General features: G+C 39.7%; 4 protein-coding genes and 1 long non-coding RNA gene across 9 annotated transcripts in view; 2 read left to right on the forward strand and 3 right to left on the reverse strand.

The window, feature by feature from the left end:
- The window catches only part of LOC115589379 (uncharacterized protein K02A2.6-like), a 2,547-nt gene extending 682 nt beyond the window's left edge, over window positions 1–1,865 (forward strand). The window contains exon 1 of the mRNA XM_030430222.1: window positions 1–1,865. This exon is cut by the window's left edge and continues 682 nt beyond it. Coding sequence (XP_030286082.1) covers window positions 1–1,865 — 1,865 coding nt within the window.
- Window positions 1–24,464, forward strand: part of LOC115589563 (C-type mannose receptor 2-like) — a 57,762-nt gene that overhangs the window by 15,360 nt on the left and 17,938 nt on the right. The window contains exons 2-4 of one of the 2 annotated variants that reach the window (XM_030430532.1): window positions 4,295–4,341; window positions 4,459–4,495; window positions 4,621–4,659. In XM_030430532.1, the coding sequence (XP_030286392.1) occupies window positions 4,462–4,495; window positions 4,621–4,659 (73 nt within the window). In that variant the 5' untranslated portion in view covers window positions 4,295–4,341; window positions 4,459–4,461. Of the gene's footprint in view, window positions 1–4,242; window positions 4,342–4,458; window positions 4,496–4,620; window positions 4,660–24,464 lie in introns of those variants that run through there. The other variant, XM_030430530.1, reaches the window with a different exon arrangement.
- LOC115589561 (GTPase IMAP family member 4-like) overlaps window positions 5,247–24,464 on the reverse strand; it is a 30,250-nt gene continuing 11,032 nt past the window's right edge. Inside the window, exons 1-2 of one of the 2 annotated variants that reach the window (XM_030430518.1) lie at window positions 8,511–8,777; window positions 5,247–6,487 (exon numbers count right to left, since the gene is read on the reverse strand). In XM_030430518.1, coding sequence (XP_030286378.1) covers window positions 5,397–6,487; window positions 8,511–8,553 — 1,134 coding nt within the window. In that variant the 5' untranslated portion in view covers window positions 8,554–8,777 and the 3' untranslated portion in view covers window positions 5,247–5,396. Of the gene's footprint in view, window positions 6,488–8,510; window positions 8,778–24,464 lie in introns of those variants that run through there. The other variant, XM_030430520.1, reaches the window with a different exon arrangement.
- LOC115589605 (uncharacterized) lies at window positions 19,477–21,418 on the reverse strand. Of its 2 annotated transcripts, XR_003985550.1 has the most exons (6): window positions 21,323–21,418; window positions 20,475–20,543; window positions 20,294–20,386; window positions 20,098–20,200; window positions 19,814–19,948; window positions 19,477–19,689 (listed from the first exon to the last, which is right to left on the reverse strand). It is a non-coding gene; the product is annotated as an uncharacterized LOC115589605 (long non-coding RNA). The 2 variants fall into 2 exon arrangements; XR_003985549.1 differs by having other exon boundaries at window positions 20,294–20,543.
- LOC115589579 (GTPase IMAP family member 4-like) overlaps window positions 23,893–24,464 on the reverse strand; it is an 80,038-nt gene continuing 79,466 nt past the window's right edge. For both annotated transcript variants that reach the window (XM_030430557.1, XM_030430558.1), the window contains exon 3: window positions 23,893–24,147. In XM_030430557.1, coding sequence (XP_030286417.1) covers window positions 24,138–24,147 — 10 coding nt within the window. In that variant the 3' untranslated portion in view covers window positions 23,893–24,137. The remainder of the gene's footprint in view (window positions 24,148–24,464) is intronic.

The raw sequence follows: 24,464 nt of genomic DNA on the forward strand, positions 1-24,464 counted from the left end.
GAGGCAAGTTGTTCACTAAACTGGACTTATCACATGCCTATCAGCAGTTGGAGTTGGATAAGGATTCAGAGAAATACCTTACAGTCAACACACATCGAGGACTCTACACTTACCACCGACTGTCATATGGAGTCTCAAGTGCCCCGTCCATCTTCCAAGCAGTGATGGATCAAATCCTACAGGGAATTGAGCATGTGACCTGTTTCCTTGACGACATCTTAATCACAGCTGGTTCAAGAGAGGAACATCTGTGCAAACTGGAGGAAGTGTTGAGTCGTCTTGAAAAGTATAATGTGAAGGTCAAGAAATCCAAATGTAAGTTCATGACAGACACAGTGGAATATTTAGGTCACATTGTTGATAGTGAAGGTCTCCATCCCACAGAAGAGAAAGTGAAAGCCATTGTGAACGCACCGAGTCCCACCAACATCACAGAGTTACGCTCCTTCCTGGGGCTACTGAACTACTACGGCAGGTTTATGCAAAATCTGTCCATGCAGCTACGACCCTTGCATGAGCTACTGAAACGAGAGTGTGTGTGGGAGTGGACATCTGAATGTGAAGCTGCATTCAAAAGTGCAAAACAGCAACTACTGCAGAGTACCCTAGTGGTTCATTATGACACCAGAAAGCCCTTGAAACTAGCCTGTGATGCTTCTCCTTATGGTGTCGGCGCTGTTATCTCCCATGTGATGGAGAATGGAGAAGAAAAGCCCATAGCATTTGCATCTCGTACGTTATCCGAGGCAGAAAGCAAATATGCTCAAATAGAGAAGGAAGCCCTCTCTATAATTTTTGGAGTGAAGAAGTTTCACAAATACCTCTATGGGAGGAAGTTTACTCTCATTACGGACCATAAACCGCCTTTGGCAATCCTTGGGCCGAAGTCAGCTATCCCCACACTGGCCGCTTTGAGAATGCAGCGGTGGGCACTCATATTGATGGCTTATAACTATGTAATAGAGTATCGTCAGTCTGCAGAGCATGCCAATGCAGACGCACTCTCACGGTTGCCGAGCAAAGACAGAGATAGCACTGCAGAGGAAGGAAAAATGTTCTATTTCTCTATTATGGAGGATTTACCTGTGAAAGCCAGCGACATCGCACAGGGCACAAGCAAAGATCCGGTGCTCAGCCATGTGAAGGAGCTCACTCTAAATGGATGGCCATGTCATGCCAAGGAGGAGACACTCAAACCATTCTTTATGAGAAAAACCGAACTATCAGTGGAACAAGGATGTGTCCTCTGGGGAATGAGAGTTATAGTCCCTCCAGCTCTCAGACCAAAGCTGCTACATGATCTTCACCAGGGTCATCCTGGAATGTGTCGCATGAAAGCTTTGGCAAGAAGCTATATGTGGTGGCCTTGTCTGGATAAGGACATTGAAAAAACTGTGCAAGAGTGCAGTGCATGTCAGACAGTGAGACAACTACCAGCAGTGGCCCCACTGCATTGTTGGAAATGGCCAACTCGGGTGTGGCAACGGATACACATAGATTTTTGTGAGAAAGATAAACAGTATTTTTTAGTCCTTGTTGACAGTCACTCAAAATGGTTGGAGGTGGTTCACATGACAACCACGACATCAGCTAAGACTATTGAAGTTCTGCGCAGCATTTTTGCATCTTACGGACTGCCTGAGGAAGTGGTTTCGGACAATGGGCCACAATTCACATCCAGTGAATTCAAGCAGTTTTTGAGAAGTAATGGCATCAAACAAACCCTGGTCCCAGCATATCATCCAGCTTCTAATGGGGCAGCTGAAAGGTCAGTACAAACCGTCAAATCTTCACTGATGAAGCAAGTGTTGGCAGACAAGGGGTCTGTGCACACCACACACAGTAACAGGTGTTTCACCAGCTGAGTTGTTTCTTAAGCGTCAGCTGAGGACCCGGTTTAGTTTTCTGAAGCCAAGTCTCGCTGACACTGTTGAGAAGAAACAACACACTCAGAAGAGATACCATGACAAGGGACAAAACAAGTTGAGGAGGTTGTCTGAGGGTGATCAGGTGCGTGTGAGAAATTTTCGTGAAGGGAAGGAGAAATGGATCAGAGGAACAGTTGTTACAAGACTAGGACCTGTTTCTTACCTGATAAACGACGGAGTGAGAGTGCGCACAGTTCACATTGATCACCTGTTACTCTCACATGAAAAAATGGTAGATTGCAACATCTCAAGTGATGATACTCATCTGACACCAGATCTGGATTCAACACAACCCAGCAGCCTCCAGGAGGCAGAAGGGAAGATTTCTACTCCAGCACCAGCTCACCCTCTGGTGAAGTCTGGAACTCCTGCAAGACTCAGCCCTGCACCCGGTTCACGATCGCCAGCACAGTGCGGGAATACTCCAGTGAAACCAGCAGAGCCAGTGGCTGTCTCAGCCGCTACACAACAACCTGGACGCCGCTATCCAGATCGCTTGCGGATTCCACCAAAAAGACTGAACCTTTAAAAAAGCAAAGGGAACTGTATCTTTTTTGGGTCAAATGTTCTGATTATCCTATTTAGTTCTGAATAGCTAGTTATTTATTAGTTAATAATGGAAAGCTAACTGTTCTGTTTAGGATCAGTTGGAATGGAAAAAAAAAAAAACAATGAGACAACCAAGTTTTAATTTGCAGAAGAATATTTTATAAGTTGTGCCAAGTAAATATTTTGTTTACAGTATTTATGCAAATTGCAGTATTTTGAGCTTTTGGGGGTTAAAGTTTAAAGGGGAGGAGTGTAGTGTTCTGATAATATACTTCTAGAGAGCGCTGCCCTCTTGTGGACAAGCAAGGCAACAGCCTGGTCTGTAACCTGTGTTTGTACGTGTTGTTGACGTCTGAGTAAAGTCCCAGCCTGCCCGTTCAGTCCGGTCTCCGTCTGACTTATTGAACCCACACCAATATATTACAGTAGATGTTTCTCCCAACTCTTTTAACAGTAAAACACACAGGTTTAGTTGCATAATTTGACATTAAGTCAGTGTGATAACTGATATGGCGTGAACACATTACAGCATTACAGGAAACACAGCCTCTATGTGGGGTTACTGGTCCTGTAGTGTTAGCTAACGTTAGCAATGATACCTTCAACTGTTGTTAAGCTGCTGATTCTAACTTTAGCTGTTACCAACTTAACTCTTTGTTTATTCAAAAGAAGAGAGTTTTACGTAGATAGGATCACCTTAACAAGAGCTAAAGTGTAAATGCTCATCTATGATATAGGCCTAGAGGAATAAGGAAATTATAAACTAGCTTTGGGCTCATGTTTTTTTTTGTTTGTTGTTTAGGCATAGACACCTTTATTTGACAGTGGATAGATCAGAACGGGGAGAGAATGGGGAGAGAGATGGGGGGTGTGACATGCAGTACAGGTCCTCCAGCCGGATTCAAACTGCGGTCCACTGCGTTCGTGGCATGCGCTCTAACCACTTGACAACCTGCGACAAACAAACATTAACCGACAGTAACCAAATGTCCTGTCCAGACAACATGTACACATTAAAGTGGTCTACTGCAAACCAAAATGCATGAAGGGACGTCTCTACACACACACACACACACAAAATGAACACTGGCCCTGAGAGTTCAACGCACGGTGACTGACGAAAAACACAGCAATAGACAAAACACAAAATAGATAAAACAACCATATGCAGAAACGTACAGACGGCGACAGACACTGTTTCTGTGTTTGGTTGTGTTTTATAAATGCTGCCACATGTACAAATATGCAAACCAAAAGTATTAACAAAAAGACAAAACTTACCTAACTCCTCATTAAGGAAAAACAGGACAAAACGGGTTAAAGAAAATGCTTCTCCTTCCTACTGGGCTACTGGGCTACCACACACAGTTTTCTAGTTACACACATGTACAAAAGACTCAGATTGAAGATTACCCTAGGTTTCACAAACACAAACACAAAATCCTGTTCAAGCTAGACACTAGTCCCAGTTGGATGTGGGTGAATTGGTGGAGAGGAAGACTGCAATCAGCTGGTGCTTCAAAAATGCTCAATAGGCTTCAAAAACCAATCCTGGGGCAGCAATCAGGCGGCTCAGACTAATCATCAGGTCCAACCTGCTATCAATCACTCACAGCATCAAATATACACAAAATAATGACCATGAGTCACAACATCTTAAGTTCCAGTGTGTTGAGCGTCTGTAAAAATATGCCCACTTTGCACGAACATCTCCACTTCAAATGTCTAGAACTCCACAATGGTTCTCACTAAGATGGAAATGCACAAAACATCAAAACACACAACCACTTACTGACTTGTGGTCACAAACCATTTAGTATCCAAACTCCACGAGGAAAGGAGACGTTGGAGACAAAGACAGGAGGTAAGACAGCATCCACAATAAATAACACACCATTTTGTGCACTTGTATTTGTTATTAACAGATTTTCATTTTTCAGTATTGATTCACAAATGTGGATAATTTCTCTCATTACTGCAGATCATGGAGGAAAGTTTGAAGAAGCTGCTTCTCTTTGGTTTGTACTTCTTTCTCATCCACTCTGATTAAAACTGAACACAAATGATTAATTCATGATATGCTTACAATTGAATTCTCATCCATGTGTGTTTTTTAGTTTCACAGTTTTATTCTGATTCACAGGGACGTTTTTGATCATTTTGGAGGTCACACATCAGACAGGTAAGAAAATATATGTTGATGTTTGTCTTGAATTTAACTTCAAATCATCAAGCACTGGTGGAAATTATTTAAACTTGCTGTTGGCTGATCTTCAAACTATCAAAGATTAAACAAGTAATATGGGGACAACTACTACTCAAAATGTTTTACTGAAGTTAAAGCAACATTAATACAGTTCTCCATAACAAGTAAAAGTCTTATATTCAAAGTCTCTCACAAATAAATGCGCAAAGTATTGTCAGTAAACTTTATTCATCAGTAATTAAAAGTAATAGAGTGCACTAGCAAAAGAATATAATGACATAGCCTCTGAAATGAATGACAGACTTTGACTAACAGAGAAAATAAATAAATAAATAAACAATGTGAGATTCACAAACAGTGATAATATGCATTCAAGTACACAGATCAGAGTGTGGATATGAAAACAGATTTTGATTGAATTATCAAAAGTAAATGACAATCAAAACAAGAAAACTTGATGAATACAAATAATTTAACATACCATCTAGCTTGAGTTATGATAATGATCGAATGATTGATCAAGTTTTTTTTTTTCCGTGTCGTGCACAGAGACACCAAAAGTACAGCGCTCAAACAATTTATGACATTTCATTTTATTACAAGATTAAAAATTATTTTTCCGCTGAAACAAAACATTCTGCCATCTTCCTCTCAAACTTCTTTGGTCAGAGCATTTAATTAATTGATTGCTGTCGGAATGTTAAGAGATTTTTCTAAAAAAAAAAATTCATGTGCAATTCATGTGCAAGTGCATCAATTAAGTCTTCAATTGCCTTTGTAAAAGCTGCTACTCTCCTCTCCCTCTCCCACTCCTCATACATCTCCTGTCTCTCCCTTTCCCACTCTTCATACATCTCCTGTCTCTCCCTTTCCCTCCTCTCTCTCTCTCTCTGTCTCTCTGCTTCTCTCCTCTCCATCTCCCTCTGTCTCTCCTCATACATCTTCTTTCTCTCCCTCTCCCTCTTCTTTATCTCTCTCTTTCTCTCTGCTTCTCTCTCCTCCCTCTCCCTCCTCCTCTCCTCCTCTCTCTCTTTCCTCTCCCTCTCTCTCTCAGCCTCGTGTTGCTTTAGAATTTTCTTCATGTTTTTTTCATGTCCTTTCAGAAGTTCCTTCTCCAGTTCCTCTCTTTCTTTTCGTTTTTTTCCTTCTTTTTCTTTCAGGATGCGTTGTTTCTCCTCTTGGATTTCCCTCTCGGCCTTTTGGAACATCTCGTTGGTGTAGTGGCTTCCTCCGTTCCTCTGCACTACATTTCTGATCTTCTGGAGCAGCTCATTGACCTGTGAGCGATCCTTCAGCTTATTGTTGAAGACGTGGTACTGGTTGTTACATCTGGCCACAAGTTCTTGAAGGTCGGTGTCGTCACTAAAGAATTCCTCGATGGTCGTTTCTTCAAGATCGTCACCACGAGTAAAGAGAACCATGCTGTATCTGTCTGCATCCTGGCCAAATATTTCTTGAATCTTTTGCACCGTCTGCTTTTCCTCTGCAGTGAATCTGCCCACACCAATGACCACCAGAAACACATGGGGTCCAGGAGCAGCCAAACGAATGCACTGGCTTACTTCTTTGACTGTTTTAATGTCCTCAAACCTGTTGTCAAACAGGCCCGGAGTGTCAATGACAGCAATCTGTTGCCCATCTATCACACATTCATACTTGAAACAGTCAACAGTCACAGACTTAGAAGTGCACTTTGATTCAAAGCCCTTTCGTCCCAGTATGGTGTTTCCAGTAGCACTCTTCCCAGCTCCAGTCTTCCCCACCATCACTATCCTCAGCTCCTTGTTATTTGTTATGATCTGTCCTGTGTAGAACAATGTGTGACACTGAATCAGACATCAGGTTGCACAGACATTGTCCTTCATGCAGTGTACACACACATGGAAAAAGTAGAAACATTGGGAGAAGCAAAATCTAGAGATTCTAAAAATCTAGAGAATCTAAAAATTGAATCTCCGATTTTTTTCACACCAAATTCGATTCACGATTTTACTTGATTTTTTTTTCTTCTCTAAAATAACCTTCAAATGACAAAGAAATTAAGCACTGCACTTATTTTAATGCTTCGGTTTTAAACAAATTTGCCCTGCTATTGTATACGGTGCACCTCCGAACCCACTTGAAAAAATAAAGAAAAGTGCATCCTTCTGAAAAGAATGTGTCCTTTTTGATAAAATGCTTTTGTAAACCTAAATGGTAAGCCTTTCTTTTACAGTCCCCCAGTTACGAGGTATTTACCTGGTAAATTCATGGTAACATAAAAGTGTTACTCTGTAATTACCAATGGTAATAAGAAAGTAAATACAATACCTAGTAATACATTTTTATTACCATATATTTATTGGGTAAATAGCTAGGACTTTAGCTACCTGCTTATTACCAACAGTAATTACCCAGTAACACACTATAATTTACCATATAGTTACCAGGTAAATACCCAGCATTTTGGCCATAGTTTCACTGTACTTACCTTCTTAGTAATTACCCAGTAACACACTATATTTTACCATATAGTTACCAGGTAAATACACAGCATTTTGGCCATAGTTTCACTGTACTTACCCTCTTAGTATTTACCCAGTAACACACTATAATTTACCATGTAGTTACCAGGTAAAATACCCAGCATTTTGGCCATAATTTCATTGTATATACTTTCTTATTACCATTGGTAATTACCTAGTAACACTTATGTGTCACCATGAATTTACCAGGTAAATACCTGGTAATTAGGGGACTAAAAGAAATGCTTACCACACAAATTTAACATGCCTGATTGCTTGCTATTATAAAACCAGATCAGTTTCCATATTCGTATTGATAAAGTGTTATCATAACTTCATTCACCTTTTTTTTGCAAAAGGTGCTTTTTGTTTACATAAAGTTTTTATTTTATAATTTTATATTCCTGAAGATATGTAAACTAAATTTAACATGCTGCATTGTAAACATGACATGTAGACGTACAGGACATGAGGTGTGTGCTTGATGTCTTTTTAACACATTTTTGACCAGGAAGACGAGCCTGTCTGCCTCCTCTGGCTTGAGACATCGTGCCCCGTTGCGGCTTCGTAACACAAACTGGGGTCGAACATTTTCAGCATGTGGATGAACCTCCGGCTGTTCCACTGTACGGGCAGCATGTCTTTAACGATATGTACCGTGACTGCATCGGTAGCTGTCCACCGGGATCCTTTCTTGTCATACGGGACACAATGATTAAATGATTCCGATAACGTTGGTAGCTTTATAGCGGGTGTTTGTGAGCTGTCGCGGTCTGCACATCTCGTAAACAACAAGTGTCCCACTGTGATACAGGCGTCTGTTTGAGAGGCTGAAATAAACGTGTCGGTCCGCTGCCTGTTGTTGTAACAGCCTTTGAACAAACTTTGAAGCGGACCATGGCTTGTTAGAGGTCTGATCGCGCTACAGAACCAGACTACTAACAAGAAAGTCCAATTTTAGGAACTAACTGTTTGCTGGCTGCCGTGTTGTTGTGTTTGATTCTCTGTGGAAAGTCAATGCGGGGGAGGGAGAAGCTCACTGTGAACTAGCGGTGCCCATGAGGAACAGCGAAGCAATTTATAAATCATCCTAAACCACAAACTCGAATTAATGAATATTACCGATTTATCTCCCAGCCCTCGCAGAAAGATTGGAAAACATTTTAATCAAATAAATCATTGCAGATTTTTAGAGTGCTCATTTAGGACCCTGTCTATAAAAGTATAACTCTACAGGAGCTGTACATTATAGGTCCAAAACATGGTATTCAACCATTAAATCACCCTAAAATTATGGCACAGCTAAACATGGACATGACTTACCCGAGTTGTCGGTCATGTTTGGGTAATAAAACCGTCTGGCCATGTTTAAGTCAAAGAGCACAGAGTAGATTCTGCAGTTTAAATGAAGACGCAGAGTTCTGAATGTCTGCAAAAAGCTGCAGATGCTTTTAAATGTGCACCAAACCACACCCAGTAACAGCAGCACTGCTCTCTTACCGAAAATGAAACTTAAACTTAAAGCTCCATAAGGAGGAGATCAGCTCTGAACCCACCGAACCCTGTCTTAGGATAAAGACGCCCCCCGTAGGAGGAACAAGGCGGTGCTTTGTTAACTCTGCTCACCCCTCCCTCCACCATTTACAGGAAGTAGCAGCACTTCTTTTCAACCTTACATTATACTGCAGGCTGCTCCCTCTGTCAAATGAAAATAGAACAGCATGTTTTAATGTATCCAGGTTTAGATGTATATGGTTGAGTTTTTTCAGGGTTCTCAACAACTTTTAAGCTGCAATGATTTCATGTATTCTTTTAACATATTTAACACAATGCTTTCAAGCATATACAAATGTCATGTATAGTTTTGCTGATAGGACTCTTCATATATTTTAATACAAGCCACAAAGGATGTAGAAGTCCTCACATTATATCAACAAATCACTCTTCACTCATAGCTTAAATTTGCAAGTAAGAGCTTCTTTTTCTATAAAATACTATAAAATGGTAACAAACATTTTCTTTAAGTGATTAAATGAAAGATATTTTTAACCCTTCGAAAAACCTTCGAATATTAAATCCTTAACTTATATTGTATGGAATGAATAATCCATTTCGAAAAATAAAATAAAATGTATTCCTCTATACATGGGGCACATGCTCTACCAACTGGGCTACTTGAGCGCCCCATGTTGATACCTTTTCAATGAGCTGCTCTGATAACTCTACATTAATAACCCTACTCACCCCTCCCTCCCCCGCTTACAAGAAAGTGTTGGAATGTTCTGTGGTTATATAAATAGAACATCCTGTTTAGTACACCATTCGTGTTTTAGTAAACATTAATGTGGGAAATTCAGTCCCTCCAGAAAAACGCGATCATGCGATCGTATGATTCAATGCATAATCAGGCAAAGTCTGCATATTTATGCGGGGGCTGCATTTTTTCAAATACGCCAGACTTTCGCCGCATAAATTGCCGATTTCTACGCAAAATATGCGGGGCTTGCATGATTTCACAATCCCCGCATTTTCATTGCAAAAAAGTCACATATATCGTAGCAGAAATTTGAAAAATGTTGCGTTTACTTCACACAAGAGCAGCCATTTTCCCCTGTTGCCATGGGAACGTTATTAAGTGACGTAATTACACCATCGTCGAAAAGCTGCAAACCCCGCGATGAAGCCATGATGAAGCCCGCAAATCAGTCCCATTTGCCAACAACAAATCATACTAGTTTCAAAAACCTTACAGTTATAAGTATATTATTAGTATGTAAATGTACGGTACAGTAGAGATTGCACTTTGTGTATTGGAAGCACTTATTTTAACAAAAGATGTCTGTTTTGTATAGCTACCTCTGTAAAACAGGAAGCACACATTTTATTTTTTTATTCGTTTTCGTTTCGGTCTGAAATAAAACAAGCTGAGAACTTAAATATTCCAGCACTTTCTGTGATGTAGTATGCTTGCTTATCATAGGAAGTAATAAGAAAAGCCATGAAGGTAGTAGCCTAGTGAGAACAGGGTGTTGGGGGAATCCCTTTTTTTCTCTTTTTCATCAAACCGCAGTTTTTGCAAGTTCCTGCGATTTTTGCAAGTTCCCGCAATTTCATTGCATAAAATTGCATAAATATCCCGCATATTCCATCGCATTTTTTAAGAAAACGTACCGCATAATCAAGGACTTTTGCCCGCAACAATCACAAAAAACTCTGCGTTTTTCTGGAAGGACTGACCTGTACTGCATGTCACACCCCCCCATCTCTCTCCCCATTCTCTCCCTGTTCTGATCCATCCACTGTCAAATACAGGTGTCTATGCCTGAACAAAAAAGTTTGTCTGGAGTCAAAACTCCAGACAAACTTTGCATTGCTTTGCAGATTGCAAAGGACTACATTTAAAATTACGCGTTGACCCGAGCACCAATGTTCTCCCACGCCGTCTCCCTCTCTTTTGCTGCTGCAGCGGTGTTACACTTCCTACTAAAAACGTGCTCAAACTCACCGTATGAGCGCATTAATATTTCCAATTTCAGTGGGTTGAAAAACGTAGCCCTCCTCTTCCCCGTTGCCATGGTGACCCGTCGAATCGGGGCTCCATTGATGCTGTCTTTTTATACTTGTGGTGAACGTGCTTAACTCCAGGTGAAACTACTCCAAGTTGATCAAACTAACTCAAATCAGCTGTTCTGGAACCGAAAACTCAGAGTTTGTTGAACCTGCTTTGTGAAACGGACCCCGGGACTTGTGTCCATGCCAACGATACACAGACAGCTGGGTCACTCACCCCTGCGAGTGCGACTTTTAACTTTCACTTTCGTTTTCGGAGCAGTTCGCATATTCATATTTCGCCGGTGGTAAGAGATTGAAAATGGTGTGTTTCCAAGTAAACTTCTACTACAAAGTGAAATGTTAAAATGGGCAACTTGGAGAAATAGGAACTTACAATTTGCATTCATTCTCCCTCTATCCAGGACATAACCCATGTATCTGACAATGCAGTAGCAACAAATACTTAGTCTCACGGGCCCATTAGTACCAATTGAGCATCGTGTCAACGCCACAGCCTACCTGAGTATTGTTGCTGACCATGTCCATCCCTTTATGACCACAGTGTACCCATCTTCTGATGGCTACTTCCAGCAGGATAACGCGCCATGTCATAAAGCGCGAATCATCTCAGACTGGTTTCTTGAACATGACAATGAGTTCACTGTACTCAAATGGCCTCCACAGTCACCAGATCGCAATCCAATAGAGCACCTTTGGGATGTGGTGGAACGGGAGATTCGCATCATGGATGTGCAGCCGACAAATCTGCAGCAACTGCGTGATGCTATCATGTCAATATGGACCAAACTCTCTGAGGAATGTTTCCAGTACCTTGTTGAATCTATGCCACGAAGGATTAAAGCAGTTCTGAAGGCAAAAGGGGGTCCAACCCGGTACTAGCAAGGTGTACCTAATAAAGTGGCCGGTGAGTGTATAACACTTTGTTTTTTAAACACAATACTTTCAAGTACATTCAGAACATTGGAAACCCTGACTATTAGAAAACATCTATCTTCAGAGGCCATAACAGACTTTACCAACAGCTGATCTAAACAAATCAATTTCAGTCCAACTCTCTGTAAATAACCTTGGCCAAAACAATAAACAGTTCCACATAAAGTGCCAGTTGCAACAACAACATAATAAATAGTTGCTTAGCATTTAGGTGATTTTTGAGGCTTGATATGCTGCGGTGATACGCAAACTCCTTCTTGCATAATTTGCACACAACCGTGCTCTTATCTACGCTGCCATCCGTCCGCTTTTTAAAACAAAATTTCCCATCCACGGGGCCAACCAGAGCGGTCTCATCTGCTTCTTCATTCATTGTTGTTGTCTGAAGTCATGGACGCTATGCATGAACGTTAGTTGGTGCTCCAGTATAATCGGTACCCCTGAAACTCATCCAGTGAGAAACGTTCCGCGGTGCAAAAATTAGTGCGATTAAAATGCGTTAATTTTTTTAACGCGTTATTTTTTGTGTAATTAATTAATCGTAATCAACACGTTAAAGTCCCGGCCCTAATCTATATATATGCGTGGCATTATACATTGAAAGGTTATTTTTAAAGGGCCATTTCAACACCTTTCAACCTTCCTTTGTGTCACTCCCTCCAGGAAATACACGGGACCACAAATCGTCAGTTACATATGACTTTATTCTTCTCCTTCGTCATAAACCACCATAAGTCAACGTCGAACTGTTAAATAATTAGGATATAAATTTAAGACAAAATTTGTACATGACAGAAATACAGAATGTAAACACATATGCACGATACAACGTGACAGAAATAAACGTGCCTTGCTGGCTACTGAGAGGGAATGAGTCTGATTTTTGGAGGCTTGCACACTTCTCCTGCTTCATAACTTTCTTGTTCACTCTGGCTGTGTCCCAATTCAGGGTCTGCACACTTCAGGGACCTGCCCTTTGCGGTCTCAACGAATGAGTGTACTTAGGTGTTGTTAATTGGGACGGTCTACCCTTCGCAGCATTTCCTGGTTGCGTCACCAGATGTTCCCGCCCCTACCTGTACGTCACTATTTATGCAGCCCAGGCGCGCAAAGTGACAAGAAGAGTTTGAAAAGTTTGACTGTCAGATCTGTTTGAGCTTCAGGAATTCCTGATTTCCTTTTTAATCCTCCTGCTTGTGGAGGAAGAGGAGAAGCAGCTCTGGTTTATCTCGGGCTGAGAGGACTGTGGAGAGGGAAACCGGTTACTGAACCAGCATAATGTTATCAATATTAGCTAGCTAATAATTTGGGGTCATTAACATACCGATACATTACGTTAATGCTGACATGTAAACTGCTGTTTAATTTTAATTTTAAAGGCGTTATTCCAATCTAAAATGTTTGGTAGATAGTTTTGTTTGTTGTAATGATTTATTGTCATTATAATTATATTATGAAATTGCCTCTTTCTTAAAACATTCTTAGTGACATTGCAGCCGTGGAGTCAGAACTGCAGACCCAGTTGATGGACGACGACGATGGTACGTGTTTAGGTGTTTTGGTAGTTTTGAAGTCTCGTTTTGGTTCGCTCCCGTTTGCCCTGTTAAAACGAAGACATTACATTGTTAATACAAACTCAACACCTCCTGTGTCCGTCTCAAATTAAAAGTCCTCTAGCATAAATAGCTCAGTAGGCTTTTATTGTGAAACATTTGCACGGACTTCATCGTGGAAAACTCTTTGACTTGCGAGGGCCCCATAGACACTTAAAATGTAGCTACTGCCACCTTGTGAGGCTTGTACGTTACAAAATTGCCTGAAACAACTGCAGTGACTGAAATGGGTCACTAACACTTTAGATCACAACAAGGTATTAAAATAGCATGATTATATTAGGAAATTGTATGGGTAATTTTGGGGGACAATAAGTGACACACATCCTATATGTTTTACAACTGCTATTACTAGAAATAGGCCTAGTAGTTACAATAACACTAATAATAATTGTTACTATTATTATTATTATTATAATTATTATTGTAATATGTGATGTAATTCTTGAATACAGCTGAATAGTTAGTAGTCAATGAAAAAAACTGAATAAATCTAACATACCCTACAATTAATTACATTTTTAATTTGCTTTATGTGTTCCTCAGAGGAAGTCTTTATTTGCATGTGCATTGAGGTAATCCAAAAGTAACTTAAAGTAATCAAGTTACATTACTTTAATATTGTGGTACTTGGATTACGTTACTGACTACATTTTTTAACAGGTAATTAGTAACTGTATCGGACCACATTTTTAAAGTAACCCTCCCAACCCTGTCCGTTACTCCCCAAGCCTGCCCATTTCACAACAGGCTGACGCGGCCTGCAGGGCGCACATAAGTACACTCACTTGGTGAGACCGCAAAGGGCGGGTCCTTGAAGTGTGCAGACCCTGAATTGAGACACGGCTAACGAGTGTGTGCTTCTTTTTCTTGCATTTGTAAGTTGCAGTGCGCTTTTTAATTAATATGAAATTAAATATATTCTATTTGAAGGCAAGTTTGTTTTTTGCCTGTTAATGTTATTGAACTCATTGTAATAAAATGATTCTTTCAGAATCTATTTGATTTTAAATTTTTTTGGTGACGCATTGAGAAAGTCTTAAATTTCAATTTTTATTGTCTTAAAATGTCTTAAAAAAGGTCTTAAATTTGACTTACTGAAAACTGCTAGAACCCTGATAAATGTATTTTGTCAAAATTCTTGTTACAATTTTCATTTCTAATTTCTGGTTAATTAAGACTAGCATTAGGAGGCCACAGTGCAGGGAGAGCCGCTGGCATGGAGGTGAGGACATCAGTCTTAAGGAATAAATTGTCGTTAAAACAGGCCAAATCGATGTTAAAAAAGGAAAAAAGTTTTTTTCGCCAAACACATTGCATGGCTAAAGTCTCACTCTTGTCATTTTCTGAAACTTGGCAGCCCTGGAGACTGGACCCCCAAAACACTCTGAGTACCGACCCAGATGATGTCCCACTGACACCATCCAGCCCAGCAGCACTGCAGGGACTCTGCTCAGCCTGTTACTGTACATCGTCTCTAACTGTTTTAATATTGTTTTCAATGATAATTGTTTTTGTTTATAGTGAATAATAGTCTGTAAAGTTATTTGTAATTTTGTAAACAGTTGTAAATGTTAAGACCTTCATAATAAAAGAAAACATTCAATCCCTTGTTGTCCCTGAAAAGTAGCACTTGATGCCGTTTGCTGTTCTAAATTGTACTTAAGCTGTAAATACTGAATGGAATAGACAACGTGTAACAATAACAATATTTTATTTCATGAATTATATAAAATGAAACAATTATGAACAAATAATTTAAAAAGAACTCATAAATTAACTAAATAACAACAGATATTATGTAAGGATTGTCCTCTGGAGCAGAGAAGAGCCTCTCCATCCTCTCTGCAGCCTCGTGTCCTCCTTCATCCTCCCTCCTCCTCTTCCTCCTCTCTGTTTGCTCCCTAAAACACAATGAAATGTAAAAGACGTTTTGTGTTACATCAACAGACAAAATAGATCTAATACAGCAAAAAATATAGAATCATCATCCAGGATAATAATATCCTAATTATTGAGGATAATCCTAAACTTTGCTCTTTATTTAATTCTAACGTTTAACTAGACTTTACAGTGTTACGGTCTGAAATAAAGCAGTGATCACAGCCTGATCTGAATCTGTTCATCTTGGTCCATTAATGTACATGAAGTAAACACAGTCTCTAACATCTTCACAGTCACAATAAGATGTGAAATACATGTCAACCTCTCTGAGCGTCTTATGTTTGAAAGTGAAGGCTTTTAAGGCTTTACTTCCAAAGGGATCAAGCTGAGCATTACCATCGTATTTTAACTGAAATGTGGAGGTTTTAATGTCCCTTGAAGTTTAACATATCTGGCGTTGGCTGAGTAAAAACTGAGTATAAACCCAATACTCACACTTACAGTTTTTCTTAATTGTTTACACACAAAAACTGGTACTTGAGACACAATGACCACAACATGTAACTCATGCACCAACCCCCTGAACCAATTCTGCCAAACTAGAAGCACAATTCCTGCTTTACACTCAAATTGCAGTTCTAAAACACACTTTTTTCAAAACACTACACACAATTCTCTGCATTTGGCACAATTTTCATGAAGAAAATCTCTTGCTTTCACAAAGAACACTCTGTCATTCAAAATTCTAAAGTGAATTGCCCTACTATGCACACTGACTCATCAAATGGGCAAACACCTAGACACCCTACACAACACACTCATTCCACCAGAGCAGCTCAGGTACATTGTCATTTGGGACAACGTAAGTTTCCACTGGGCTGCTCTGGTTCGTAACTGGTTCACTGCTCAACCACGCTTTATCTCCCTCCATATTCTCCATTCCTCAATCCTGTTGAGAATTTTTTGTAAAGTGTATGACCGAAATCCACAAATCCACAAATGTGTATACCCCTTCTCCAAGCTATGGAAGATGCATGTGGATATATAGCAGTTGGTGCTTTTCATGGCTGGATTCGCCATGCTAGGTGATGTTTCTCTTGCTGCTTGGCCAGGGAAAACATTGCTTGTGATGTGGATGAGGTGCTGTGGCCAGACCGAAACAGAGGAGATCATGCTGCACAGTTTTTTTATTTTTTATTTTATTTTTTTACTGTAACTGTGTACAGTAAATTCTTCTGTTGTTTTGTAGGTAGACCGTATATTGTTGTATATGCACTTTGTGTTGGTTGAGATGTACACTGTGTACATTGTTTTTGTGGGAAAGATAAAATATATCTGTTACCGTGTATTTGTGTGTTCTGAGTATAAAAACAATATTCTCAAATATTTTACATCACACTTATGTATGTACTGACTGTAGTAAGTGTAACTGAACAAAAAAGGCCAAAGTCATTATGATGAATGAAGAAGTGTTTTCCATTCATCAGTGTTTTACACTGAGCACATCAGTGTTCAACTGGTTCTTATAAATGTCTATTCATTTGATGGTTTGTGTGTGTCATTTGAAAACAAAATACCATTTTGAGAAGAAATAACATTGTTTTGAATGTAAAGTTTAATTTTGCAGGAGAATTGAGGGGTTTTGCCCATTGTGTGTGTGATTTTTGATTTGTGTGTAGAGTTCTGAGAGCATGAGGCATGCTTTCAGAAAATGTGTGTAAACAATTGAGAAAAACTGTAAATACGAGATCTGCGCCACTCGAGGTCGCCGTTATTTATTTCTTTCTTTCTTCTCTTCGGGCGCGCGACTAATCTTGGGATATGTGACACCACGAAGTTTAGTAGCGGTGCACACTCGAAAAACAGGTAAAAGGAGTGCGCATTTGTGGGGTGCATTATGAGAACACTTCGAATTGGGACACCCTTCGCCGCGGAATAGTGACGTAATTGCACTTCAAATGCGCACTCGAAGTGTGCAGACCCTGAATTGAGACACAGCTACACTCTCTCTCTCTCTCACACACGGGAGAACGTCGAGTGGGTTTTAAATATCGGCGCTGTTGTGTGTGAAAGATAAGGCGCGTTCAAGTTGACCTCCTGCTGCCTGACTGCATCAGCGAGAACTGCTGGCGACAGCAGGGGCGGGGCTACAAACGTTGCTATGAAGTCGGACACTCTCTCTTCCCGTAGACGTGACGTGACTTGGCTGAGGTTGCGGTGTTTGCCTTCTTCGTCGGCGAAGAAGTGGAGGAAATTGAAATTCCATTAATGTTTGATTACAATCAACAACGACTGCGATCAGTTTTCTTACCTGATGCTATGGGAACTTTGCTGGCCTTTTTCTCATATTAATCTCCTTCAGAAATTATTCAATCTGAGATGTTCAAAATATTAGTCAACCAAAATATTTGAGCTGAGGGAATAGAGCAGTGGAACTGCTGCTGTGTTGCATGCAGACGACCGGGTATCAAGACCCGTGTCAAGCCTGTATTTTTGCAGAGGATGTATTCATCTGATTACTATATATATATATATATATATATATATATATATATATATATATATATGTGTGTGTGTGTGTGTGTGTGTGTGTGTGTGTGTGTGTGTGTGTATATATATATATATATATATACACACATATACATATACATACATATATATATATATATATACACACACACACACACACATATATTGTGTATACAGACAGACAGTTCATATTCACAGACAACAGAATGTGACAGCTTTGTCACAATAACAACTTCAAATTTGGATACTTTGTAATTGCTTCACTTCAAACGGTCACACAGTGGCGCATCAAGAGTAGACGAAGAGCCTAAATGTTGTCTCATTGTAAATGATCATGTTCTGTTTTCCTTGTAATATCACCATTAAATACATTTGAACTTTGTCTATCTGGTACATTATAGTAAGTACAATTACAACAGTTATTAATTATTATGATGACAACTGAGCTTATGTTTATGATTATATCACAGCTGAGGGGAATTTGCTGACTACATTTAACAAATAAGCATAACTGTAGACACATAAAATGAAGCATTTTCTCATAGAAACATTATTCACAATGAATGAAATACATTTCACTGAATGAATGAAATACAATAATCAGAACAAATGACTGAATCAGATGCCTTGTCCCGCTGCGCCATCTCATCACACGCAGAATTGCTCAGGATAATTCTTTGTATTGTTAATGTGATGGGAACAGAAAGGGTTAAATAATAAGAGTGGATAGCACAGATAACACTGGACACAGCAGTTAACCACTTCTCCATCATCACCCTAAGCTGACAGAACTGAGCAGTTTATTGACGACATCTTTCAGGGTTGTTACGTTCGATGAAGGATTTTATAGGTTTATTCATTGTTGACTATCCCATAGGTGCGGCCACACGGCTGCTACTTATCTGAAAGTATTTGATATTTGAGTAGAAAAGAGGCAGAGGCCTTATGGATATGGAAATTCATCGAAACACACGTCATATACGTCAGCGTAGATGAGAGCCAATTAGGGCAAAGTCCTGACGTCATGAAAGTGTGTCTGGGGTCGCGCAGTACCTGGAGAGCAACTGCGCGAATGCTCGAGAAGGGTCTAGCTGCAGCCGCAGCCAAGCCAGAGCCGCTCCAAACCACGCCCATTACAAACCACGCCCATACAAAACACGCCCATACAACACTACGGTGGCTGTGGAGGCCCTGAGCACTTAGAAAGCAAACACAAAGGAAACAAAGCAATAACCAGATCATTTTTAACAACTTTAACGGTTGATTCACAACATTAAATGCTTTTCAATGCAAACAATTTGCTTGAAACTATAAACATATACAAAAATAGAAAGTTAAGTAATAAAAAAAATAAAAGATTGGGATAAAAGATTAATCTGATAAAAGATTATATAGGACTGCTAAATCTGGTGCATGCATCTTTTCATTTTTTATATAAGTGACTAATGTATGTGCACAAGGTTATTTTAAACTCAATAAAATTAAATATTTACAATAATAATAATAATAATTAGTAGTAGTCATTTCGATTAAAATAGGTTGTTTCCACCAGCCGTTTTTCTAAGAGCCACACTGTCACAGAGCTTGGCCTACTACATCAGATGCCATAATTATCACTCTAAGGTGATGATTTCTTATGGGTTAACAGAAAAGACTGCTGGCCCTTTGACACAAATAAAATGTATTTATGTATTTATAAATATGACCATACACAGGTCTTTAAAATATGTACCTCAAAACACAAAAGTTGTGACAAATGAATTAGCCAGCAACAACTTTTATTGGCAATAAAATAAAACATTATCATTTCACAGACTATTTTTTAATTCATCCTACATACATTCTAAAGCGTCTTTAAAAACTCCTCAGAGTCCAGAGCTCTTCTGAGTTTTTCAGCATATTTTTCTAGTTGCTGTTTTGCCTCCTTGCTCATGTTGTTTGTCATGTAATGAGCCAACAGCCGTTTTTCACTGATGAGACAAAATGGAAGAAAATAGCGATTAGTAAAAGGAAATTAACACGGAAAGGCTGTCATAAACAAGGTAAAAAACAATACTTATAGGTATTAGCACTCTCCTTATGTATGTAGCATACCTCAAGTCATACTGCAGTCCACATTTATACACTTCTGTGGCTCTGTCAATGGAAAATGCATGGACAGCTGAAAGGGCATGGACTGTTGCCTGTGTCATGAGCCCATGAGGATGTAACTTTTCATGTGATGACCGCCTGTAAATATATATATTTCTTAGGAGAATGCTCAAAATAAATGTACGAACACTAGGCTAACAGAAAATGTTTCACTTAAATCATTCATTTAACATATTTGGACCAAAATGAGTTACACTATGTGACTTAAATTCCATTTTCAAACTCACTTCAAGATGTTGCAGTAGACCGTTATCCTGAGTGATGAACGTTACATGAAGGTCACTAGTGACTTTTCTATGGTGTTCAGCTTGCTGAGCCCTTTCCTAAAATCTGATCAAACAGCATTCAGATGTTAAACCTAATTATTCTGGTTAAGTATATCAAATAAGATTTGTTGTTTGTTGATCCTTTGCATGTCCTCACCACAAGCCTGTGGAAAGATGCGTCTTCACTCAGGATCCCAACGTCTCTGGTTGTGGTGACCACATCATGTTAGTCCATGCTGTCATTATAGTCCTCAAGTCATCAAGACACACAAAGTCATGACTTAGTGCACAGCTGTGAACACTGGATATGTTGTTCTCTTGGGTTAATCTTCACTCACATTAACATGCTCTCTGGGTGGAAAGCTGTAAGGCCTCTTGCTGTACATGTGGTCGGTGTCCTGTGAACTCTGAAGAAAGCAAACCATAATTGTGTCAGTTTGATTTATGGGGATCCAGGTAGGACGCATAGGATTGACATTTGCACTTAAAATTATCGCACCCCCATTGCAAATTAGGTTTATTGACAAAATGTACAAACTTTCTGCTTTTTACAATAAAACAATCAAACGTGAACAATTTAAATGGATTCAAGAATACATCTGTCATTTTTGCAATAAATGTATTTGTATGTCACTTTCTGACATGCACTTAAACGTCACCGTTAATAAATCTCTAGCCAGTACAGTTATTTGAAGTGATATAAAACATGACCCTATTTTTTAATGTTTTTGTGTGTCAAAATAACACATTGATATGTTGAGTTAAATGACAATATTCTGCGTCTACGTGCCGTGTTCCCTCAATACTTCTGTTATCATCCCTTGCTCAGTCATTAACCTGATTTTCATAACGTAAAAGACGACACAAAATGGGTTTGCTTACGCACATTTTCAGTGTATCGGTTTGACGAAATGTGTTGGTTTTTTTTTTTTACAAATAGTCCGGTGTCTTTGAAAAACAGTCATTAATGCTCTTTCTGCCTGGCAAAAGACGTCTCAAACATTAAATTAAACGTCAACATCTTCCCAAAATGTAAACGACCTAACCTAAACCGGCATCTCCATCTTGTCTGCCTACAGGCGCTGCTGACAACTGCGGTTGGCGAACGTACGGTTAAAATGACATTAAGTGTTCAATGTTTACACCTCCTAACCGGGAACTTAAAAATAATATAAATGCGTCTCACCTGAACTGGCATTGCTGTCTTGTCTTGGCTGCATTTTCCTTCTTCTTCTTCTTCTTTGACTGCTTGCATTTGCTGCTGTGAGTTTAATCGTCCTTCCCGGCCACTGTAGCAACACGTAGGCGTAGTTTGTAGAGGCGTGGTTTGTATGGGGCGTGGTTTGTAGTGGCTTCGGGGGTCGCAGTGGCTGCAGTTGGGTATTATTGGAATGCTCTGCAGCAGCCTCGCTCCCGCGATAACTTAAGGTCATGTGACATCAGATGCGGCGCAGAAACCACTCCCATCCAGATCGTCGTGGACACATTTTAACCAGCATGCATCACGATTTAGGCAGCTTGATCTTGAACTCGCCTAATATCTGTATCTGTACTCGGAAGTGGGCGGGGTTTAACCCAGAAGTGGGTAAGGTTGTCTTGAAACAGGCGTGGCTTTAAGCGGTATGTTATTTTAAGCATGCAATTGATATGGGTTGATCAGAAATTGTTATATTTATTGCTGATTAGAAAACTATTTACAGGACAGCATCAGCATTGAGCATCAGATCAATTGTTTTGATCACGATAGCAAACAAACTATTTGCAGAACAAGTTTTGCAACAATGAATACAACACATGCGGTTGCAGTTATGAAGTAAAATGTAATGAACAAGAGTTTCCATACTCAAAATAACTTTCTTTTTTTAACTTTTATTTTTTTTGATCAGTGTGATTCTTTTGGTTCTTTTTAGTTTTTTTTTAATTTCCATACCAGGTGTATGTGTGTGTGTGTGTAGCTTAATTTGTAATATTTATACCACCACTACCTTTATTTTTTTATAATGAAATGCAGCAAGAAAGTGTCAGACACTCTGGTTAGAGCCAGCTGACGGTTAAAAAAAAAGAAAAAGAAAACAAATCTCCGACAGGCAGAGACGCAACACGAGTCACATTCTACAAAGCACCACGTCTGAACGAACCCACGTTTACCAGAACTCTACTGGTTAATAAGTGAGTACAAACTGAAGTAAAGACAAACCTGAAGCTGAATAAACCCTAAACGTTAACGGAAAAGACTCTGAACCCGAATGACTGAGGGAGAGACAGACAGCTGTTCTGTGTGTGAGTGAGCAGAGCGGGACACAGAAACACATCTGGATGTGTGTAAGGGAGGGGCGCTGTGAAGACACAGTCAGCTACCCAGTGAGGATTTTCATTCAATCCGAGCACAGATATTAACTCGTATAATACTCGTATTCGGCAAAAGTGCTTTATCCGTACCGGATACTCGTTTCAGCCGAGTATCCGGCTCAACTCTAATTATCATAAAAACATAAATATAGAGTATTTAAAGGGGAAATATAAGCGTGAGAAATGTCAAGTGTGGCGTGTGCTGTCAGAATGGGTCGAATTGCGTGACTGTCACACTCAAAGCGTGACGCTTGGCAGCTCTGAGTCTCCTCTGTCCACCACGTCGTCCATCAACTGGGTCTGCAGTTCTGACTCCACGGCTGCAATGTCACTAAGAATGTTTTAAGAAAGAGGCAATTTCATAATATAATTAAAATGACAATAAATCATTACAACAAACAAAACTATCTACCAAACACTTTAAATTGGAATAACGCCTTTAAAATTAGAATAAAACCATATGTGGCGATCAGCAGTTTATATGTCAGCATTAACGTAATGTATCGGCATGTTAATGAGCCCAAACGGTTAGCTAGCTAATAATGATGATATTGATAACATTACTGTGGGTTCAATAACAGGTTTAACTCTCCACGGTCCTCTCAGCCGGAGATAAACCAGAGCTGCTTCTCCTCTTCCTCCACCAGCTGGAGGATTAAAAAGGAAATCAGGAATTCCTGAAGCTCAAACAGATCTGACAGTCAAACTTTTCAAACTCCTCTTGCCACTTTGCGCACCTGGGCTGCATAAATAGTGACGTACAGGTAGGGGCGGGAACATCTGGTGACGCAACCAGGAAATGCTGCGAAGGGTAGACCGTCCCAATTAACAACAGTTGACGCGGCCTGCAGGGCGCACCTAAGTACACTCATTCGTTGAGGCCGCAAAGGGCGGGTCCTTGAAGTGTGCAGACCCTGAATTGGGACACAGCCAGGGTGAACAAGAAAGCTATGAAGCAGGAGAAGTGTGCAAGCCTCCGAAAATCAGACTCATTCCCTCTCAGTAGCCAGCAAGGTACGTTTATTTCTGTCATGTTGTATCGTGCATATGTGTTTACATTCTGTATTTCTGTCACCTACAAATTTTGTCTTAAATGTATATCCTTATTATTTAACAGTTCGACGTTGACTTATGGTGGTTTATGACGAAGGAGAAGAATAAAGTCATATGTAACTGACGATTTGTTGTCCCGTGTATTTCCTGGAGGGAGTGACACAAAGGAAGGTTGAAAGGTGTTGAAATGGCCCTTTAAAAATAACCTTGTTTCAATGTATAATGCAATGCATATATAAAAAACAGGTCAGAGTGAGGATATGAAAACAGATGTTGATCAAGAAAAGTAAATGGCAATCAAAACAAGAAAACTTCATATAATAAAAAACATTAACGCAAAAAATCTATCTTGAGTTATGATAATGATTGAATGATTGATCAAGTTTTTATTTTCGTGTCGTGCACATCAAAACATGAAAAGTACACCACTCAAAGATTTTATTACATTTCATTTCATTACAAGATTAAAAATAATTTTTCAGCTGAAACAAAATATTCTGCTTCGGCTTTTTTGGTCAGAGCAGTTGATTAATTGATTGCTGTCAGAATATTAAGAGATTTTTCTAAAACTACTCACCAACTTTCACTTTAAGTGGCCCTTAATAAATCCATCCTGGGGCGCTGAGAGCTGCCTTTGTAACATTTACAACTCCATTATAGAATACAGCATGGAGACCAACCCTTCTTCTCAGCCCTATTTCTAGCCTCATTTTCTTGCCTGACCCTCAACTCTTCTTCTTTCTGCTTCAACATCTGTTCATGCTGTCTTTTCAATTGATCCATATGGTTTTTATGCTCCATATCCCTCCTTGCCCTCTCTTTCTCTTTTTTCTCTTCGCTTTCCTTTATCTCCCTCAGTTTCTGCTCATACATCTCCTGTCTCTCCCTCTCCCTCTCGGTTCTCTCTCTCTGTCTCTCTGCTTCTA

The sequence above is a fragment of the Sparus aurata genome, chromosome 10 (assembly GCF_900880675.1).
Source record: "Sparus aurata chromosome 10, fSpaAur1.1, whole genome shotgun sequence".
NCBI classification, from domain to species: Eukaryota; Metazoa; Chordata; class Actinopteri; order Spariformes; family Sparidae; genus Sparus; species Sparus aurata.